Source organism: Podarcis pityusensis, assembly GCF_964106645.2.
Source record: "Podarcis pityusensis genome assembly, chromosome: Z".
NCBI classification, from domain to species: Eukaryota; Metazoa; Chordata; class Lepidosauria; order Squamata; family Lacertidae; genus Podarcis; species Podarcis pityusensis.
The window spans coordinates 38,958,329-38,980,526 of NC_138044.1; the positions used below are offsets into that span (position 1 = coordinate 38,958,329).

A 22,198-nucleotide genomic window follows, 5' to 3' on the forward strand; every position below is an offset into this window, starting at 1 on the left:
AAACAAAACCTGACTGGAGGGGGGAGGATGATTGGGATTTCATTTTCATCTCCTTCAACAAATTATTGGAATAAAATCCAGTGTTTCAAGTATAAAAACTTGGTTTCATAGCATTGTAATGTGTCAATAAAAAAATAAATTCTTGCAGGTGTTCTCTGATATAATCTATACTGTAGCCAGCTGTACTGAAAATGAAGCTAGTCGATATGGGAGGTTTCTCTGCTGCATGCTTGATACTGTAACTCGGTGGCATAGTGATAGAGCCATATATGAAAAGGTATGTAAAATGTTCAAAATGCTCACTTGAAAACCTGTCATACTTAGAGAAGTATCAGTGTTGCAGGTGTTTTTCCCCCTAAAGGAAGTAGAAACTTTTGCCGGCCCAGATAATAGGAGCTTGGTGTCATTCAGAAGGACTGTATCATAACTAAAAACTGATACCTGTTTGTAAAGTGTTAAACTATGTTTAGTGGCTTCTCTAGAAGGCCTGCATTTAAATCCTAGCCTAGGGAAAACTTGTTGTTTTTTTAGTAGCAATATATCCATGAGATCTTGGCTTCCCCTGTCTAGCCTTAGCCATACCAATATCTGCCCATACCAATATCTGCTCATATTTCAATATTTTGTATAAACCACTTTCATCTTAACATGCTTCTTGAATAAGCTTAAATATCTTCTTTGTGTACATGCAGGAGTGTGGCAACTATCCCGGCTTCCTCACCATATTACGGGCAACTGGTTTTGATGGTGGGAACAAAGCTGACCAGTTAGATTATGAAAATTTTCGGCATGTGGTACACAAGTGGCATTATAAGTTAACCAAGGTAACCTGATGACACTGTGAAGCTTGTTGGTTTTGTAATTTTGCTGAGAGCCTCTTGGCAACATCTTTCTCTGCCTTTTCTAGGCATCTGTACACTGCCTGGAAACCGGTGAATATACACACATCAGAAATATCCTGATAGTGCTGATCAAAATCCTTCCATGGTACCCCAAAGTTTTGAACTTGGGCCAGGCTTTGGAGAGAAGAGTCCATAAGATCTGCCAAGAGGAGAAAGAGAAGAGACCTGATCTATATGCATTAGCGATGGGGTAACAAATCCTTCATTTAAAAACATGACTAAATAATACAAGGAAAGCATTCCTGAGGTTTTTTTTCTAGATCAGCTTTTTACTTTAGGTTGACTTTGCCTTACCTTGAAAGATTGTGTATCTGTTGGTTTCAGAGTAACTTTGGGTTTTTATTGTAGATGGCTTATTTGTCAGGAACCTTCTTGGGCACATTAAACTCAAAAGTTCTGTCCTTAAAACGTTTGCGTAAACTTAGATAGTACATCTAGGGTTTAACAAAGTTGGCAGATAAGAGCAAGTTGATTAAAAGTATAATATCAAGATAGGGTAGAAAGTGTTATTCTGTACATATTGAACTTTCAGACTTTTTTGATTAAATCCTCATGTATTTTGCATTTTGTACCACATTCTTATACATGCTAACCTCCTTTCTATGTTCCAGAAAAAACTTTTAATGCATTTCATTCATAGTGTCAGTGATTGGTTATTCTTTTCAGAACGAGGGAAAAATATTTTGGTGGCAGAGGTTTTGAGGATCACAATAAGGATTAAGGTGTTACAGTTGATTTGAAGAAAGTTATGCGATTCTACAAAATCAAATGTTTGTATTTAACTTGGCTTAGTTAAACAACCTACAGTTAAATCATTTGCTTTATCTTTTCAAGCGGCTATCCACTTCTTGTGTTTGTTTTTTTGTGTGTGTTGTGCATATTTAACACTTTATGCGACTTACAGCTATTCTGGACAGTTGAAAAGTAGAAAACATTGCATGATCCCTGAAAATGATTTCCACCACAAGGATCCACCCACCAAGAATGCAGTACCTACAACGGTGCAAAATGGGCCCGGAGGAGCTGGGCTTACTTCTTCACTCACAGTAAATGCAGCTAAACTGGAAGAAAGCACAGCTGAGGAGACTGGTATGTCAGTTACCATAAAAGTAGCAATATAGATGGTGGGAATTCACACTGATGTTTTCTTAGTTTAAAAACAAGAACAGATAAGGGCCAGTTCACACATCCATACCTGTATCATCAGCTAAACTGCTGATGATCTGGAAGAGTGAGAAATTACTCCGTTGAAACACTTTATGACTGAGATAAAGTGAGTTAATACTCTTTCATAGATAGAATTCTGGTCCTTTATGCATATACATGTGTGAACCTGCCCCACTGCTTGTTTAGCTCAGTATTATCAGGAAGGGAAAGATGAATGTGTGCTATACATTAAATAATGCTGAATTGGTTTTTTTTTATAAAAAAAATCACCTTCTTTGTGGTGAAAAAGTTAAGCACCAACTTACCCAAGAGCGAGCACTGTTGAGCTCATTGAGATTTAACTTTTGACATTTATAGGATTGTACTATCAATGTTCATAATAGTTCTTTATGCATATAACTACTGTATGACTAAGAATTGCTGAGGTTCATCTGAGTGGTATTATTATTATTATTATTATTATTATTATCCGCAATGTAACTTTTTTGTTACTGACAAATACTTATTGATGCATACTGTTTCTCTGTAAAACAAATACGATTTACTTGGGTGTTAAGCACAGCATAATTTGTTTTGAAGACTTTAGACTTCAGTGAGTCTATTGGTTTATTCATTGTCAGTATCTTTTTCTTTCTTTCAACAGATAAATTATTAAAGGAGAAATCTCAGGGTGCTGTTAAAGTGATTAATAAAGCTGCCAGTGCAACACCAAAGCTGACCACAAGCAATGGGAGCAATGCTTCCAACAGGTGAGTAACTGCCACCATTTTCTCTTTAGAATTCAAATTACATTGGGAAAAGATCCGTACAGTCAAACCTCGCTTGTCAAATGTAATCCGTTCCGCAAACCCGTTTGGCTTCCAAAATGTCCAACAACCGAGGCGTGGCTTCTGATTGACTGCAAGAGCTTCCTGCACTCAAGCAGAAAGCCACATTGGATGTTCAGATTCCGAACTGGAGCATTTACTTCTGGGTTTTTGGTGTTTGGGAGCCAAAACACTCCAAAACGAAGCCATTTGGGAACTGCTTGACTGTATCTTCAAAGGACGACAGAATTCTGGGGTTAAAATGTTTCCATTTTGCTTGGGATGAAATGGAGACTTCCCATTGGTGCACATGACCATGAGGCCAAGTAGGGATGGGGTAATGCAACTTTATGGGCCTCAAATGTAGGGATGTGACAGAATTCAATTATGCTGATCCCTGGCACAGTCAAGAGCACCAGTCCCTTTGCCATTAGCAAGGAAGAGAGGTACCCCACTTAACTAACTGAACCAACCACTGCTCCAGAAAAAAAATTCAATGCCACTCACCACTTAAATTTAAAAAGTGAGAGCATCTCTTGTTAACATGTTTAGGAAAAGCAGAACTTAAAAGGGTTTTTTCACTCTATAGAGAGGGATGTTTTAAATTAAAACATCGCATTTTGTATTAGTACTGATTTCCTTTTTATTTCATATAGCAAAGTTATAAAAGAAAAAGAAGAGAAAGAGAAATGCGGGAAGGAAAAAGATAAGGAGAAAAAAGAGAAAACTCCAGCTGCCACTCCTGAGGCCAAGACACCTGGGAAGGATGGGAAAGATAAACCAAAGGAAGAAAGAGTGAACAAAGAAGACAAAGCAAGAGATAGCAAGGAAAAGACACCTAAGTCTGATAAAGAGAAGGAAAAGAACAAGAGAGAAGAGAAGTCGTCAAAGGATGAAAAATCCAAGATCATTGTGACCAATGCAGAGTCAAAGTCAGCTGCAGAAAAGGAGAAGGAGAAGGAGCCGTCCAGAGAGAGAGAAGTAACCAAGGATGTGAAATCCAAGGAAAACATTAGAGGAGGAGGAGGAGGAGGAGAGAAGGCTCCAGTAGCTGGGTCCTTGAAGTCACCTGTTCCCCGATCAGAAGCATCAGAGTGTGAAAGGGGTAAGCTCACCTCCTTTCTTCTGGTCTTCTGTTTCCTTAACTGTGACGCATAATAGGGTAGAAGGTTTTGATTTTGATTTTTTGAATGGAAGCTGCATGCCAGTTAACAGATTAAGCCATTACTTGTTTTTCGTGGGAAAGCTCCATAAAATTGATAAACCATCTTGAATATCTGAGGTTTGTGAATTTCCAAGCACTGATGACCTGCCTCACATTGATTTTAACAATTTAATAAATTAGTTCATTCCTCTCTCTCTTTTCTAGAACAAAAACGTCGCAAAGTTGATACCCATTCTTCTCCATCACATTCCTCAACAGTAAAGGTTAGTATAGCCTGAGGAAGGCAGCGCCCATTTTAGGCTCTCGGTGTTTGGAATGCCAGTGTTCGACTTCCTTCAAGTTTTGTGCCAACTGGAGCCATTGGAGGTTTTATATTGCATTACGAAATGCATTATTTTTCTTGGTTTGGTGGACTCTTTTTTCATATTAAAATTTTTAAAAATATTTTTTTAAAAAAATTAGAAAAAGAAATTAAAAGCTTCAAGGACCTAGCACAAATGTTGTAAATAGAATTTGGAAGTGTCAAGAATTTGTTTATTTTTTAAACCAAAAAGTGCCTCACTGTTTTTAAACAGTCAGATATATTTTTGGAGTGCAGTGGTAGCTACAAGCAAACGAGTGTCTTGCAGCACGCAGAGAGAGGAGCCTATTTTTCCTGCACTAATGTTGAAGAATCTGTAGCACTGAAGAGTTCCTGGAGGATTGTGGGATATGCGATACCTCTGAATTCACCAGGCTTCTTGATGAGCTTCATACCACGGTGTGCCTTCCAAGGAGGAGCCTTGAAAAGGAGCCCCGTTTTAAAGTCTCCTTGGTGATCAGTTCTCCTGTAGTTGTGTATATTCAGTGAGCAGGCAGCTTCTGTTGCACCTTTCCTGCGAGGTTTTTTATATTCCAGTGGGTTCCCACCCTGTTGAGCTCTGCGTTACGCTTAAGCCAGATGCGGCAGCCAAAACCTTCCACCCAGCAAAGAGAAAACCCCCAGCAGTCGAGTGCAGCACAAAACCATGGCTGTAGCCATCTTGAAGACTCAGGGTAGCAATTCCTTGCTCCATGTTTATAATTTTATTTCTAAACCAACTAAGCTCATGGAATCTTTGAATTTGCAGTACGTTGAAGCTTTAAAACTGTAAGTTACCGATGCGTCATCAGAGAAACTGGGATGGATTATGTGGGTGTGTTGCCATCTTGCCAATATTTAAAAAAACTTTCTCTTAAGACGTTGGCATGAGGTGTAGAGCAGCTGGATGGAGTAGTACAATTTCATTAAAGATTTTGAGTAATAATAGATAGTTGGGATGTTGATCCTCGGGATGTTTGCTTGGGAGCAAGTCCCATTGGTATCAGTGGAATTTGGTCCCAGGCAAACGTGTGGCAAAGATTGCAGTTTTCATTTATAATATTATTGTTTTCTATGCATCTATTTAAATAGCTGCATTTATAGCTATTTAGGGGAATGCTATTTACATGTTTAATGTTAAGTCAGGAAGGTAGAGAATTTCTCTCCCCCACCTCAATCCAGTTGTATAGCTATTACCGTATTTTTCGCTCTATAAGACGCACCAGACCACAAGCAGCACCTAGTTTTTGGAGGAGGAAAACAAGAAAAAAAATATTCTGAATCTCAGAAGCCAGAACAGCAAGAGGGATCACTGCGCAGTGAAAGCAGCAATCTCTCTTTCTGTTCTGGCTTCTGGGATACCTGTGCAGCCTGCATTCGCTCTATGCTCCATAAGACGCACACACATTTCCACTTACTTTTTAGGAGGGAGTCTTATAGAGCAAAAAATACGGTACTTACAAATATAGCACTTCAATAAAAAAAAGATTAAGATATGATGCGGGTTTGGGTGTTTTAAAAAAACTAATTGGCAAACACATTATTTTGTAGCTAGGTTGTTCTTATTATTTAAGTGCATATGAGAAGTATTAATACTTCATTTATTCCCAGAAGGAGTAGCTGTTTTTTGTTTCAAGGGTATGACCCTGCTTCCCCAAGTTCCTGAGTTTCTGAGAACTGTGCGACCTTACGTGTCATCTCCATTCATTTTCTACAGGACAACCTCAGCGAACTCAAGGACTCTTCAGCAAAGGTTTGAATCTTTCAATCACTCACAGAAAATAAATAAAAAATAATGGTTTTTGCAGGTTCAGCTGTGACAATTTTATAACATGGAGTACATTATAAAAATATGACACCAGGTGGTGCTGTAGCGCTGCAATCCAAAGTCAATGGTAAATTGCATTGGGATCTCTCTCTTTCTCTAGATATAGACGGTGCTTTTTTCTGGGGGGTGGGGTATGCAGGGGTACACATACCCCTAAGCATTTTGTGAATCTAAGCTTGGCCTCATTGTGGGGCAGTATTTCAATATGAGTAGGAAAATGAGAGTATCCCTAAACATTTTTTTTTTATTTTTAGAAAAAAGGCACTGGATATATAGATATATAGGAGTTTTTTATAGCATTTTTAAATATCTGTGTAGATCCTGCCAGCGTTAGCACTGCAAGATACATTGCAAGCCATGTATGAATTGTTCAAACCTGGCTACCGCAACATGCTGCACTGCTTTAGTGCAATATGCCCACTGGTTTTCGGATTGTGTTCTAGGAAGCCCTACAAAGCTTTTTGGGGCTTCTTCCATATTGTTTAGTTCAAGGTCACACTTTCAGTTAAAGCAGGGCATCCCTGGGCACGTCAGGCATGATCAGTCCTCCTAGAACATGCGCTAGAATCCTCTACAACTATTCTGTGATAGACATTCTTCAATAGTCTGATCAATATTGAAAGTATTCCATGAAGGCAAAAAAAGTTTGATAACCACTGTGGCATATGAGCAACCAGGGGGGCTTGTCTTTTACCAAGGTGCTTGGAATGATTCAGCACTTTTGATGCGATTATTCCCTCCTGCCAGTACATTAAGTCCCCCTGGTTGCACTTAAGCTTTTATAATGTATTTGTGCCATATTTTTCTAAAGAGTTTTTGCTTGTTAGGAAAGCAGCATCTAGCATTTCTGTCCCAAATTGTTGCAGTTACATGCGTTTCCCCCTATGCTTTTCCTCAGCTGCCAGCTATGCTGAATGAAATGGGGTTTTTTAATTATTCTATTTTTCACTGGGTTTTAGTTGGAAAAAGCATTTACTCTTTGTGCAAGCGGCAGTTCCATCTACGTGCACAAGCTGAAACTTCTGTGTTGTCTTCAAGGATTGCCCCTCAAAGGGCAAGTTTACTGCAGCTAGTGGCTTTGGAAGCAATCTCCTGAATCAGAAAGCTAGGATTGCTTTGGGGTTGGGTGAAAAGCAGACCTGGCCAGTGCTCTAACCTAAAAAATTAAAAATGCAGGTAGATTTGTCTGACCCAGAATCACCTAGAAGCTGTAAATCTGAATGGCTAGTAAGTGCCGAACCCAGCAATTCCATCTCCTCCTGATAGTCCCATTAACCGGTTTTTAACTGAGAAATCTCATTTGGACCTCCCTCCCACATTGTACTTTCCCTCTTAATCTAAATAGTCTATCCAGTAAGCCATTCTCTCTTCCCAACACCCAACAGTAATAGTACACAACACTTCAGAAACATGTTAAAACAATTTATGGAGTTCCCTGCTGCAAGATGCGATGGCTGTTGCCTTTAAAAAGGCATTAGACAGGTTCTTGGGGGATAGCTGTATTAATTAATACCAGTTGCTAGGGAACAATAGCAGAAGTCTGTTGCTCTTGGTCCTGGTTGCAGGTTTCTGAGCAGCATCTGACTGGCCTCTAGGGAAACCAGGATACATCAACCTGATCTAGCAGGGCTGCTCTTAGGTTCTTGAAAGAATGGGGAGTACACTGATTTAGGTGTGGCAGTCAGTATGAGATGATAATGGATGCAACATTTATGGTTTCATTAGGAAGGGGCAAAGTTGCTTTGACAGGTGAGGGAGGAGACTTACTGATCTGCTTATGGATATATCCGAGATTAAACTTGCAACCCTCTGCTCCCAGTATATTTTATTTGGGGTTTTTTTTTTGTACTTCAGAAAAGCCAGAAATAATAGGTTCTCCTGGGGAATAATTGCATATGGTTAGAAATAGCGGGCCGGGGTAAAGATTTCTGTTCTTGAATGGCTCCCGTGGGGAATGCTATTTCAAGAAAAAACCAAAAGTTGGGGAAATGCAGAATGTGAAGACTAAACTAGGTGGATATGGAAGATCCTTGAACAAGATCATACATTTTTTTTTTGTTTAAAAGCAGCCATGAAGGGTGTGTGTGTGTGTGTGTGAGAGAGAGAGAGAGAGAGCGCGCGTGCGCGAGAGAGAGCGCAAGTGAGACTGGTGCCAGGTATGGAAAATCTGATAACTCTCTTCATGTATTTTTTACGATTTAAATTCCCTCATTCCCTGAAGCTATTTGCCCTGCAGGGAAAAAAACCATATAGGTATGTGGAGAATATAAACTGGGAAAATGCCAGGCCAGTCAGTTTAAACAGAGAAAAACTGAGCATATTTAAATATGTGTTTAAATATGTGATCAGATTGACCTGCCCCTGTTGTGTGGCTGCTTTTATTTTATTTTTGAAAATTTTGATATATCCTAACTACAGATCTTCTATATCGTACTAAGTTTGGAACAAGGCTTGCTCTATTTTTCTACTAAGTACTTTGTGGAGTTATTTTTAAAATAGGGAACTAGCTACTATGCAATATTATTGTAAGTAATTTTATGAGTTCTGTGCTAACCCATCCCCAAAGTTGAATGAAAAATTATATTCATGCAACATTTCCATGCGCTGTCTTCTTTCTTGCCACCGAAGCTTAGTTATTTCATATAATCACCAGCAATAAAGGCCAACGGTAGCATACAGTTTTATGTACCTTTTATAAATGAGCTTGATAACAAATCTTTTAGGAAGCAAGTGTAGTCCACATCATTAATGTTTCTCATTATTTAAATAGACTGGATTCACAGTTAAGTTTGGAGTTCTACAATGCAAGCATGCTTGAACACCACTTTTGTCTGTTGTCCTTCTGTTACTGAAATTTCAGGATTCCAGTATGTAGTAAGTCACAATGCTGAGTAAAAAAATAAAATTGTGAAAATATTTTTTCCAGCTTTACTTTGAATTCGAGATATTCAAGGAATTTTTCAGAGTGGTACATAAGGAAAAGCAGAGAGACTGCCAGAGATGAAAAATAAATATTTCTGGATTTCTGCAAAAGAGAATTATTTTAGTGCACCGTCTTGAAAGATAAGCTTTAATCCTTGGTAATGTTGCCTTAATTTAACAGCACTACATTAACCACTCAACTCCAACACTGTCCAAGAGTAAAGAGAGAGAAGTGGACAAGAAAGATTTGGACAAGTCAAGGGAAAGATCCAGAGAGAGAGAGAAGAAAGAGGAAAAGGAAAGGAAAGATCGAAAAAGGGTTTGTGACTTATACATAACAATTTTAAATTTTGGTTCTTAAAATATGACGACAGGTTTCTGCAAAGTTTTTAATGACTGCTTCTTGATTTCACTAAGACAAAACAGGGAGCAAATTACTACAATTTGTGGTGCAAGGAGGCACTTCAAAGGAAGAAGCAGCTTTTAACAAATCAGCTCTCTTTAAGCATAATATTTAAACTATTGTTTTGGAGATCTATGTGTATTAAATTTATTAATGTTGTATCTGACTAGGATCATTCAAATAGTGATCGGGAAGTGCCTCAGGATTCAACCAAACGTCGCAAAGAGGAAAATGGAACAAGTACGTTCTCTCCTGCTTTTTCGTTCTTTGACAATGCCTAGGTGCTGATATGAGTGGCTCTATTTATGTAGCTTTTGTCTTTCCAGCTGGTTCTTCCAAACATAGTAAGAGTGAAAGTCCTTCAGATTCTCCTCACTCCAATGAGAAGGAAAAGGACAAAAGCAAATCAAAATCTTCCGGCAAAGAGAAAGGAGACTCAATAAAAGTTGAAAAGATGGAGAAAAGCTCTGGTAGCAAAAAGGCAAGTCAGACACTCCCCCCCCCCCCCCCCCGGTTAGTAAAGTCATTGTCTTGTTCGGTGGATTTTAGGTAGCATATGAAGCTTGTCCTTCATAATAATAATAATTGCATTGAATATAGAGTTCAGATCAGTAGCTTTGTGAATGCAAGCTTTCATTTTAATGTATGAAGTAGAATACAACAAACAGAAATTTTGTTTAGGAAGAGTAAATACCTTGTTCTTTTTTTTCCTTTCACTAACCTGGCCTTTCCCACTCCTGTGAAAGAAGAATCAAATGTGTTATGTATAAGTTATTATTTCTCCTCATGTTTTAAACTTGTTTTGTGTAGGAGTCCAGACATGATAAGGAGAAAACAGAGAAAAAAGAGAAACGGGATAGTACTGGAGGAAAAGAAGAAAAGAAACAATATCCTTTCACTGTGCCATTAGTCTTTGTGTCTGTTGGTTTCCCAAAAATTTAAAACAACCAAATTTCCCTTAATCTTTTGATTTACTCATAAGTCTTCAGACAAACACAGATAATGAACAATGTTCTGACCAAGGTGAGAATAACTTCTTGATCTTCTCTCTTCACTGGAGATGGAAAAGAGTCTGCCTTGCCAAGTGGATTGATGGAAGAGGTACAGAGTGATCTGTTCCCTCCTTTGCCAGTCTGCTACATTTCTGAGCTTCTTGTGGAGGAAGAGACTTTCCTTTCTCTGCAGCTAGCACAAAAATAAGGTGGACTGGCAGAGGAGGGATGGAGCAATTGGCTCCTCCTCTTCCGGCCTGCTTACCCACCTGCATGAAATTCCCAACTGCTTATAGCTTCTAGGCGAGTTGTTAAATACAGTGGTACCTCGGGTTAAGAACTTAATTCATTCTGGAGGTCTGCTCTTAACCTGAAACTGTTCTTAATCTGAAGTACCACTTTAGCTAATGGGGCCTCCCGCTGCTGCCACACGATTTCTGTTCTCATCCTGAAGCAAAGTTCTTAACCTGAGGTACTGTTTCTGGGTTAGTGGAGTCTGTAACCTGAAGCATCTGTAACCCGAGGTACCACTGTATGGGGTTGTTGATCTGTGGCAGACGTAGTTGCTGATAGCCAAGTTAATGCCAACTGAGAAACTCAGCAGTCCCAAATCCAGCTCCTTTAACATCATCTTGATGTTAAAAAATGTAAACGTTCTCTCTCTCTTCCTTCATAGAGAATGACTGCAAAAAAGCATACAAATATGTCAAACCACATTATATGTGTAAAAAAATACAGTGGTGCCTCGCAAGACGAAAAGAATCCGTTCTGGGAGTCTCTTCGTCTAGCGGTTTTTTCGTCTTGCGAAGCAAGCCCATTGACGGATTAGCGGATTAGCGCTATTAGCGGCTTTTAGCGGCTTTTAGCAGCTTATCAGCTTATCGGATAAGCAGATAAGCGGCTTAGCGACTTAGAAAAAGAGGGGGAAAAGGAAAAAAAAACCCCAGGAACTCGCAAGACATTTTCGTCTTGCGAAGCAAGCCCATAGCAGATTCGTTTTGCGAGGCACCTCCAAAACGGAAAACTCTTTCGTCTAGCGAGTTTTCCGTCTTGCGAGGCATTCGTCTTGCGGGGCACCACTGTAGTGCCGAATCCCAAATAGTAGTCTCAGAGGTTGCGCTATAGAGCAAGTCTCTGTAGAGCAAGACTCTATAGAGCTCTATAGAGCAAGTCTCTATAGCCAAGACTAAAATCATACAGGAACCCATGGATTCGTTCTGTCACTTGTTTTAAATGAAAGCTTTCTATACCATCAATAACTGCTGTGCAGACTGAAGTTTTTGTCACTCTAGCTTTAGGTTCATTAACATAAGTCATTTTTCAAAAAGAACTCTCAAGTTGTTCAGTTAATAGAAAAATTCTACCAAGGTAGCCAGGTTAACCTGTGATCCCTTCAACTGCCTTGGTTGCACTAGTCTATGATCTCTGACGGGCTAGGGACAAAGGTGAAAGCTGTTTCCTAGTTCTGCTGGATCTCTCAGCGGCCTTTGATACAATCGACCATAACATCCTTCTGGACCGTCTAGAGGGGCTGGGAGCTGGGGGCACTGTTATACAGTGGTTCCGCTCCTTCCTCCTTGGCCGTGTCCAGAAAGTAGTGTTGGGGGATGAATCTGGGCTCTCACTTGTGGGGTGCCTCAGGGTTCCGTCCTCTCCCCCATGCTTTTTAACATCCACATGAAGCCGCTGGGAGAGATCATCAGGGGGTTTGGGCTGGGTGTTCATCAGTATGCGGATGATACCTAGCTCTACCTCTTTCAAATCGGAACCAGTGAAAGTGGTAAAGGTCCTGTGTGAGTGCCTGGAGGTGGTTGGAGGATGGATCTTGGCTAACAGATTGAGGTTGAATCCTGACAAGACAGAAGTACTGTTTTGGGGGGACAGGAAGCAGGTGGGTGTGGGGGACTCCCTGGTCCTGAATGGGGTAACTGTGCCCCTGAAGGACCAGGTGCGCAGCCTGGGAGTCATTTTGGACTCACAGTTGTCCATAGAGGCACAGGTCAATTCTGTGTCCAGGGCAGCTGTCTACCAGCTCCACCTGGTACGCAGGCTGAGACCCTACCTGCCCATGGACTGTCTCACCAGAGTGGTGCACGCTCTAGTTATCTCCCGCTTGGACTACTGCAACACGCTCTACATGGGGCTACCTTTGAAAGTGACCCAGAAACTGCAGTTAATCCAGAATGCGGCAGCTAGAGTTATGACTGGGAGTGGCCGCCTGGGCCACATAATACTGATCCTGAGAGATCTGCATTGGCACCCAGTACATTTCCGAGCACAATGCAAAGTGTTGGTATTGACCTTTAAAGCCCTAAACGGCCTCGGTCCTGTATACCTGAAGGAGCGTCTCCATCCCCATCATTCAGCCCGGACACTGAGATCCAGCGCCGAGGGCCTTCTGGCAGTTCCCTCATTGCGAGAAGTGAGGTTACAGGGAACCAGCCTTCTCGGTAGTGGCACTCACCTTATGGAACACCCTCCCATCAGGAAATAAGCAGCTATCCTATTTTTAAAAGACATCTGAAGGCAGCCCTGTTTAGGGAAGTTTTTAATATTTAATGCTGTATTGTTTTTAACACTTGATTGGGAGCCGCCCAGAGTGGCTGGGGAAAGTCAGCCAGATGGGCGGGGTATAAATAAATTATTATTATTATTATTATTATTATTATTATTATTATTGAAATGACCATACTGTGGCAGGGCCAGCCCAATATATTTTGGCACCTGAGGCGAACCACAAAATGGTAAACCCCCCAGAAGCAACCTTATCTGATGGTTGAAGTGTGAATCAAAGGCTGTTGTTTGGAAGAAAGGGCCTACTAAGAAATATGCTGGACAGGTGACCCCAGAGGGCAACCCCCACCATTTTCTCGCTAGGGGTGGGAGGAAACCAGCAGTGCCTCCTGTTTGCCAAGAGGATGCTGAGGAGGCAACAGATCTGGTTTCCAGGAGCACTCCACACCTGTAGCTGCCACTCTGGCTGCTGCAGCAGGAGAGATCTGCTGCCCCTGTGGATCATTCTGCCTGAGGTTATTGTCTCACCTTACCCCATATATGGGATCGCCTTGTATTGCCACATACATATTTGTGGGAAATGTCATTGAGACTTCGATTACGTATTTAAAGAAATGTCATTGAGACTTTGAAAAATGCTGAGATTACTATATATCATGAATTCCATTTCAGTCAAAAGATAGAATTATGTATGCTAATACTTGAAATAATAATGGTAAAAGTTTGTCCATTTCTGATTAAAAGTCAACATGTTCAGATGTCAAGCTTTAACATGCTGCTTCAGCTATCAGTGGCTGCCCTGGTATTCTGTAAGTGTCAAAACAATGCTTACTTTGGGCATTCACGAGGTGAAGGGAGCTATCTCACTTTTTTTATTCTTAATCCATTTATCTAATTTAGGAATTCCGGAGGGCACTGGCAATCTTACCACTTGTCACGTTTCACTTCTAACATAAAAGTTGCACTCTTACTATATACAAAAGAAGGTTTTTGTTACAGATGGCGTTGCTCTCAGATTAAATTAAATTCCGTTTGTATCAAGTAATTCTCCCCTAAGTTACGACAGACTCCTTTTTCTACTTTTGCTCTTGGGCTGATAGTAGGGCTGTAACTGCACAATGGGGACACGTGGTGCTTAGTTTTGTGCAGTGTTGCATCTCTTCAAAGAGGGCTTAGTAAGAATTCTCTCCTGTTCATCTATGGGAAGTAGAGCATCATGTCATGAGTCATGCTAATCCATTTTGGGCTTCATGCCACTGTAAAAACTGGGCATCTTTTTCATGTGCTTTGTTTATCTGAGTGAGAGCAACTTCACGCCATTCTGCTTGTTTGCAATCTTAGTTCTGTTAGTTTCGGCTCCTTATCCTTTATGAAATAGATCTACCGTAAATTTCGCTCTATAACACGCAGATTTTTTCTCCTAAAAAGTAAGGTGAAATGTCTGTGCGTGTTATTGAGCGAATGTGTGGTCCCTGGAGCTCACTTGCCGGAGCGCAGGGGCAAAATAGGCAAAAATCAAGCAAAAATAAGATCGGGCGGGCGGAGGGAAGGGGGAAGGCGGAAGCTTTCCTGCATTCTGCCTCAGGGTCTTACTGCCCACCCGCTTCTGTTGCTGCGTTTGCTCAAACTCAACAAAGAGCAGGGAATCCCCTGCCCTCCTGGCAAGCAGAGGGTTAAGGAAAGGATCGAGTCCTCCCTTCTAATTCTTTCCTAGTCACACTGCGTGCAGGCTCCTGCCCACCACTTCCTCCTCTCCGTGCTCTAGGGACTCGCAGGCAGCCGAAAAGCAAAAGCATGCAGGTGGGAGAGAGAGACAGAGAGAGGGCTGGCTTGGGTGGGTGGGGGGGGAACTTTTGCTTTACAATGGTAGGTTTCTCATTTCTTTTCCAAAAGCAGAGAGCCCTGCCCCCAGGCCCCCTCCAAATTACAGCTTCTCCAAGCAATGTACTGCTGGAGGGAGACAGTATGCTTGTTTGGAAGAGAAACCCTGCTTCCCTGCTCGTAAGTAACAGCAGGCTGGATTGCAGAGTGAGACATGGAAATCTCTGGATTTATATGCTGTATATCAAATATCTTAATCTATACTTTCTACACGCGGCTGGTAAATCAGAATCTCCTGAGCCAGGAGGATTACAGCATCTCTCCTCTCCCCTTCATTAAAAGCCTAATACTCTTCTTTGAAGAAGTATAACGTGAGAATGTTTTTTATATATATTTTTTAAAGTTCTTTTCCTCATTGTGCGCTATACACTGATAATTGCTGCCACAATAACAATTGATTGAAAATGGAATTTAGTCTCCCCCCCCCCCCCATAGAGAGCTGTTCTTCAGACGTTTAGCCTTAATACAGTGGCTGATGTAATACCCTTCTGCTTCACTAGGCATTTTATATAGGGACATTAAAATTGATTTTCTACATCTTGGCAGATGAAAAAAAGTGTGTTACATGCCCTATTGCCCAAAAGTGTGCAAGCACAGAGCAAAGGTTGCAGTGACAGAGGTGGCCAAAAAAGAAATACCGTAAATAAAAAAGAAATCATACTTCGTATATCCTGTCTGGCTTGGGTGGGTGGGTGGGGTGGGGGCTTTTGCTTTCCTTCCCTCCCCATTTAAAACGTGGTGACAAAGCACGGATCCACATGGATCCTCAGGATTTTTGCATTGGGCTACTCCAAACTCACTGTCAGATCACATGTCTGCGGCCACAGCATGAACCACAAAAATCATACACCCACTGTTTCATTTAGAATATTTTTTTTCTTGTTTTCCTCCTCTAAAAACTACGTGCGTGTTATGGTCTGGTGCGTGTTATAGAGCGAAAAATACGGTAATTGTCCTGATGTTCTCTCTCTTTTTTAGGCAGGTTTGAAATGAGAAGATTCTGAGGTGTGACCATATATGTATTTTCCGGAATATACATTGCACAGAAGATTGCGAATGAAGAGGACCCATCTGCATCTCCTTAAATTATTCAGTTCTCTGCTTTATTTCCCTCCCATTGCTGAAGATTTGATTGTTGAGTTGTACATTACTGTATTTTTGTTGGTTAGCTTCTTAAACATTTATTTTCAGTACCTGGCTGAAAGTGTTACATGTTCCATATTTTAGCACAATGTGCTGCAAATTGTTGCCATCGTGCAAATGAGGTTTATACGTGTACAGAGTTTCACATTAGGTTACCCAAATACTGCCTGATTTCAGTAATCCTTTTCAGATGGAATTGAAACATTTGCTGTGTTTGAAAACCCAACAAATAAACAGTTGTTGAACCTTTGGAATTTACCTCATTTAAAATCCAGTTTTTATTTATTGTTTCTAATATCAATAACTAAAACCAAGTGGGAGCATTGTTTTTGTGCGGTGCTTAAGAATTATTTGTATATTATGTGCACAGCATTTCACCAGTTGAAAAAGAAAAAAAAAGGAACCCTCACTTATTGTTCCCCGCTACACCTTATATGTTTGTCATAATGTTTCTAGAAATTGGGAAATACTTCATTCCAAACAGAAATTTAAGAATTAGGTTTTCATACTACAGCTACAGGAGCTTTGTATCGCTGGACTTTAGTCAGGAAAAAAAAAAACGTTTCACAATGACATTTCTAAGAAAAGTAAAACAATTTTTTTATCTGAAATTCTACCAGTGTAACCTTTTTTTCTAAATAAACAATAGTTTTCTCAATGGGTCGTAAATCATTGTGTGTGTTGCTTATTCAGGTGGTTCTGTGCTGTAATTCTAACTGTCATATACTTTTGTCCTCTTGAATCCACTTTGACACCTAATATATTTTTATTTTATTTTATTTCATAATTTAGTTTCATAAGCTTTAGGGAATATTGCAGCTCAAGCAGTGGTGCAGCTAGGACTACACCTAAAGCAATGAAAAACAGGGCCACAAAAAATGCAGTGCAAATGTTTGCTTGCTTTTTAAGGGTTTTGGGAAATACTGTATTTTTTGCACCATAACACTCACTTTTTTCCTCCTAGAAAGTAAGGGGAAATGTCTGTGCGTGTTATGGAGGGAATGCCTATGGATGGCGGGGGGGATCTGCTGCAGTCGTGAGCAGATCCATGGTTCCCCTTCCTTCCCTCCTCCGTGGCTCGCTTTAAAACAGCAAAGCAGGAGAAGAGCCGCTGAGTGGGGAGGAGAGAGGGACAGAGAGCCTGCTTGCTTTAAAGGAGCAAAGCGGGAGAAGAGAGGAGCCGCTTACACGAGTGTAAGCGGCTCCTGTCCGGTTGGCTCCTTTAGAGCAACCATGTCCCCCTCTCCTCCCCACTCAGCTCGCTAAATAGCAGCAAAGTTTTTCAGCGAGCGGGGAGGAGGGAGAGAAGCAGAGCCTGCTTGCTTCTCCTCTTATACCCCTCTTCTGCATTATTAACAGCATCCTTCTCCACCCACCCCATGCGTGTTCCTTGTCCCTTGAGTGATTTTCCTTCCCTCCCCACTTAAAACGTGGTTACAAAGCACGGATCCACATGGATCCTCAGGATTTTTGTGCTGGGTCACCCCAAATTCACCATCAGATCACATAGCATGTCCATGGCTACAGCTTGCACCAAAAAAATCACGCACCCACTGTTGCCTGGGGCCGCAGTGGTGCAAAAACCTGGTTACAAAGCATGGATCCACATGGATCCTCAGGATTTTTGCATTGGGCTACCTCAAACTCACCGTCACATCACATGTCTGTGGCCACAGCATGAACCACAAAAATCATACATCCACTGTTTCATTTAGAATATTTTTTTCTTGTTTTCCTCCTCTAAAAATTATGTGCGTGTTATGGTTGGGTGCGTGTTATAGAGCGAAAAATATGGTATATCAAATTTGCCACAAGCTCACCATCACCATCTAGTGTCACATTTGTATAATGCACTTAAAACATCACATTTGCAGCTGTATAGCTGAGTCCCTTGCTGGAGTTCTGTTATGCTCATTGTTTACATAAATTCCGCCTCTCCTTTTGATAAAAGAAACCAGCTTTTTACCTGATGTGTCATCCATCCTCTATTTCAACCAAACAGTTTTGTCTTTACGACCAATACAGGATGGAGAGGAGCAGATAGAAACGCCAGTTCGTTAGCATGACTTTTAATATCTATGTCTATAATGAAAGAAGTGGGTTGGGAGCAGAGTCAAGAGCACCAAGAGAAAATTGTCACGTCTGCAGCAGTATAAAAGGGCTGCGAGGTTAAGTTTTATGTGGGTTTTGCATCTAAAATGATGTTCTCGTACAACACAAGAGCTTCCACAGAAGTGTACCCCACCATTTTTATGACTAGCACACTCACAAGAACTGCTAAAAAGGGGGTGGTGATGAAGACTTTCAGAGCGGATTTGTAATTGAAGTTTGGAAAAAATACAACCGGCTTGTTTCGCTTTGTGTATGACTGCCATGGATATAGCGGGAGAAACAACAGGTGTTGAATTGTTCTGGCTGAGTGAGGCCCATACTGTGCTTTTTAAAAAGAGCAACCCATAACTTGTGCATTGGATGGGTTTTTAAGAAACACACACCCTTAAACCAAGGGCCATTGAGACTCGGTAAAATCAATTCAGCTGTGCGCACAGAGATTGTTCTTTATTGACCCAGTCTGGAAAATAAAATTATGGACTGCCTACAAAAAAACAAGTGTCTGGAAATCAGACTCCTTTCCAGCTAATTTGTAATGATTTCTCTAGCAGAGAGGGGACGTAATAGGCTAAATGTTTAATTTTCTGTCTTTGTAGGGGGTTTTAATAAATCCAGGAAGCAGAGATACCCCTAATTAGAGCTTTGAATAGCTAAATTGTGTGCAACCTTTGCTCTTTGCACACAGCACCCCAGGCCTATTTTTTTGTGTGGGGGGGGGGGTTGAGCAAATCATACTTGAAGCTTTCTGTTGGCTTGTTCATGTGGTTTTTTTTTTAAAAAAAAAATCTTAAAAATGATTCCCTTTTATGGTGCTTGAAATAAAAAGGCTGTGTAGTCTGCATCTCTAGAAGTCTATAGCCTTGTCTTAAAGCTGGGGTTGGGGAACGCAGAGCAGGCATTTTCCCTACTTTCCTGACATGGTGCAAAAAGAAAGGGTAGTAAGGAAATCGTCATCATCCCCCGCAAGTCAAGCATATTGAACTGTATTTACCCTTAAGTTCCACTTCATTTAGGAACTGAAGTGATGTGGAAGATATGTTAAAGCCCAAAGAATGTGGTCCTCAAAAAATTTATTTGGATTGGGGGATGCTGACCATCATACTAATCTGTATTTTGGAGGTACTTATTTCATTAAAAAGAAGTGTCTGTAAAATATGTTTCTCCAAAGTAATGCCTGGTAAGCAGCTGAATGAATTTTTTCAAGGGATTTACAGCTACGCTGAATAATTCACTGCCAGTAAAAGAAAACTTTAAATTTTAGATGACCAGGGGCAAACTTTACTCTGGCATAGCCTAAATGACTTCATTTGGGACAGAAAGTATTCCAGATTTCACATTGCATGATGGCCCATGTGACCGCAGCCTGATTGTCTTACATTTGTTTGTAATATGCAGATTGGTCATAAATCAGCATATTTCTCACGTGCTTAGATACAGGCCTGGTTCGCACACTAGTTGAAACCATAGTTAAATCTAAGTTTTGAAGTTGAACACGCAGCCTGCCAGTGCACAGTGCTTTTCTCCTCTGCACCTGGCCTGTGTTGCATCTGAACTCGGGCTTTTGAGTTATTTCTCTCCAAAGAAATCACAAGTTGTAAACAATGTTCTTATCTTGCCATTCGTGGTTTGTCTGGGGAGTGAAGCACCCTCAGTTTTCACCCTGTGCACCAGCATGCACACCGTCTGCAAACCGTAACTATGGTTTAAAATGGGTGGGTGCTTCCCTAGCATGCAGCCAACCTCGGCATGACTTGCGTTGGGCGCCAGATTTAAAAGCAGCAAACATAAGCCTAACACATGGGTGGAGAAAGGAAGCTACACTTCAAGGCTCCTGCTTGTTCCTTTCCACCAGTGGCTTTCCCTGCCTGACACCTGATGACATAAAATGTCAAGTGTGAGGCAGGTGGCTGTGGCTTGAGAAAAACAGCCACACAGGGTGAATTAGGACCCCCGGCAGACTGCATTTGGCCCACAAGCTGAAGGGTCCCCATGCCTGGTTTAAATTGACGGGGATGAAAAGCCAAGGCAAATTGCTGGCATCCTTGGATTACTCTGGCACTGATTGACCCCATCAGACAAAATCTCTTAATTTGCTCAGCCTATATTTGGATCCCGTTATCTTCTGGGCACTTTGGAAATCATTTAACTGGTTGTGGCAAGTGGTGCTTTTCAACGCAGCCTCTGAACATTCAGTAAACGCTTTTCATTTATTGGCTAGAAATCAAAATGCAGCTCTTTCATTTACATTTGTTGATTCCTGGCAACTTGCATGTGCTGCCCTTCTCTGGAATTCAAAGCCAATATTGGCAAAGGAACCCACAAATCATTCAAAAAGCCTTGGCTTGATCTCCCACAAGCCAACGACAAACACTCTGCCTTCTAAAGCAGCTTGGGGGTGGGATTTCTTCCAAGCCAACCTAAAAAGAAAGGAATCCAATTCATCTAGATTGATATGTAAGTGAATTTCTTATAGGGCTGTCAAACTCTGAAAGTCAGTGACATTACATTACAACGCCAGCCTTCCCCAACTTCTAGATATTGTAGGACTCCAAGTACCATCAGCCATAGACAGCATGGCTGGTGTCCAGGAATGTTCCAGGAGCTCCAGCCAAAACATTTATAGGTCACCAAACTGACGGAGGCTGCTGAGGTAGAACCACCAACTTGTTTCTGAGTCTTTCCTGGTCACACATTTTAAGCACATTACTGTACTTTCCGCAAACAATTTCGAGAACTATAGTTTTTTATGAAAACCTACGAGATGGCAGTGAAGGCCGCTAAGAAGTCTTACTTCTCGGCCTCCATTGTATCTGCTAGCTCTCGCCCAGTGCAATTATTTAGTATAATTACCGTATTTTTCGCACCATAGGGCGTACCGGACCATAGGGTGCACCTAGTTTTTAGGGGGGGGGGATCAAGAAAATTGATGTGGGGATCCATTTTGCAGCACAAGGCTAGGGTTAGGGGGGCTGAAGTGACGGAGCCCCAGACCAACCATCCCAAAGACATCTTCCTTCCAAATCGGGTTGACAAAACCTTCCAAATCGGGTTGACAAAAGCGCTGCTCTGCAAGCGACACAATGTATGTCTGCACTGATCTTTTTGCAGTCTTAAGTCGTGTTTGTGTGTGAAAACCGTCCTTGTTAAGTTGTGGGCGAACATATCAGATGACACAGCGATTCTTCAAACAGCTCTTCTTTATTCTGAGGCCAGAACTGAACTGAACTGAGGAGCTCAGTCAGCCTGCTTATATAGAGCTCCAGAACAGTGTAACTGTTGCAACTTTCTAAAACTATCCAATCACTGAACATCACTTTTTGATCCTTCATTTGCATACAAACTATCCAATCACTGAACGTCACTTTTCGATCCTTCATTTGCATAACTATCTACAGTATCCCCCTGCTGGCCCAGGGTGAGAACTTCAGCACATAACACCCCTCCCCACTGAGATAAGGCATTAGTTACAATCGTAATGGTTTCCTTATATACAGTACTACACGTAATGGTTCAATTAGGCACAAAAGCATATCGGTTACATTTCACATACTTAGACCAACAGTGATACATGTCCAACAACATAGTCCTTTAAATAAGTTGGGCGCTTGGAAGCTCTGCCAGACCGCCGGGGACTGGTAGCCAAGTCCGGGGGGCCACCCAATTCTTGCTGAGGCTGTGGTGCGACCCTAGGTGGCGTTGAAACCAAGTCCCCTGGATCCGCTGCTGCGGATGGAACCTCCGCAAGTGGAGTTGGCTGAATGTCAGGCACAGCAGTGGTCTGAGTCTGTGGTAAGTCTGGCAGACCCTCTGAAGTGGCTTGGTTCGGCTCCACGCCGGCAGTTTGCAAGAGAGGTGTAGGTGGAGCCTCAGCATCTGTAAGTGTCTCTTCCGGAGCCATGAGCACAGTTGGGGGCACCACGGTAGTGTCCAAGTCCCCAACCCTGCGCCTAAGCTGGTCTATGTGCCGGCGCCACAAGCGTCCGTCTTCGAGTGCCACCTGGTACGAGCGAGGTCCAGTGACTC

At 41.5% G+C, this 22,198-nt stretch overlaps 1 protein-coding gene across 2 annotated transcripts in view; it reads left to right on the forward strand.

Annotated features, from left to right (window-relative positions):
- Positions 1–16,732, forward strand: part of LOC308468698 (THO complex subunit 2-like) — a 60,233-nt gene extending 43,501 nt beyond the window's left edge. Inside the window, exons 26-39 of one of the 2 annotated variants that reach the window (XM_080991059.1) lie at positions 149–277; positions 693–824; positions 908–1,092; positions 1,807–1,991; positions 2,713–2,818; positions 3,532–3,980; positions 4,245–4,303; positions 6,098–6,133; positions 9,312–9,449; positions 9,704–9,773; positions 9,860–10,014; positions 10,344–10,420; positions 10,509–10,556; positions 15,903–16,732. In XM_080991059.1, coding sequence (XP_080847185.1) covers positions 149–277; positions 693–824; positions 908–1,092; positions 1,807–1,991; positions 2,713–2,818; positions 3,532–3,980; positions 4,245–4,303; positions 6,098–6,133; positions 9,312–9,449; positions 9,704–9,773; positions 9,860–10,014; positions 10,344–10,420; positions 10,509–10,536 — 1,749 coding nt within the window. In that variant the 3' untranslated portion in view covers positions 10,537–10,556; positions 15,903–16,732. Of the gene's footprint in view, positions 1–148; positions 278–692; positions 825–907; positions 1,093–1,806; positions 1,992–2,712; positions 2,819–3,531; positions 3,981–4,244; positions 4,304–6,097; positions 6,134–9,311; positions 9,450–9,703; positions 9,774–9,859; positions 10,015–10,343; positions 10,421–10,508; positions 10,557–15,898 lie in introns of both variants that reach the window. The other variant, XM_080991058.1, reaches the window with a different exon arrangement.
- The last annotated feature ends 5,466 nt before the right edge of the window (positions 16,733–22,198 follow it).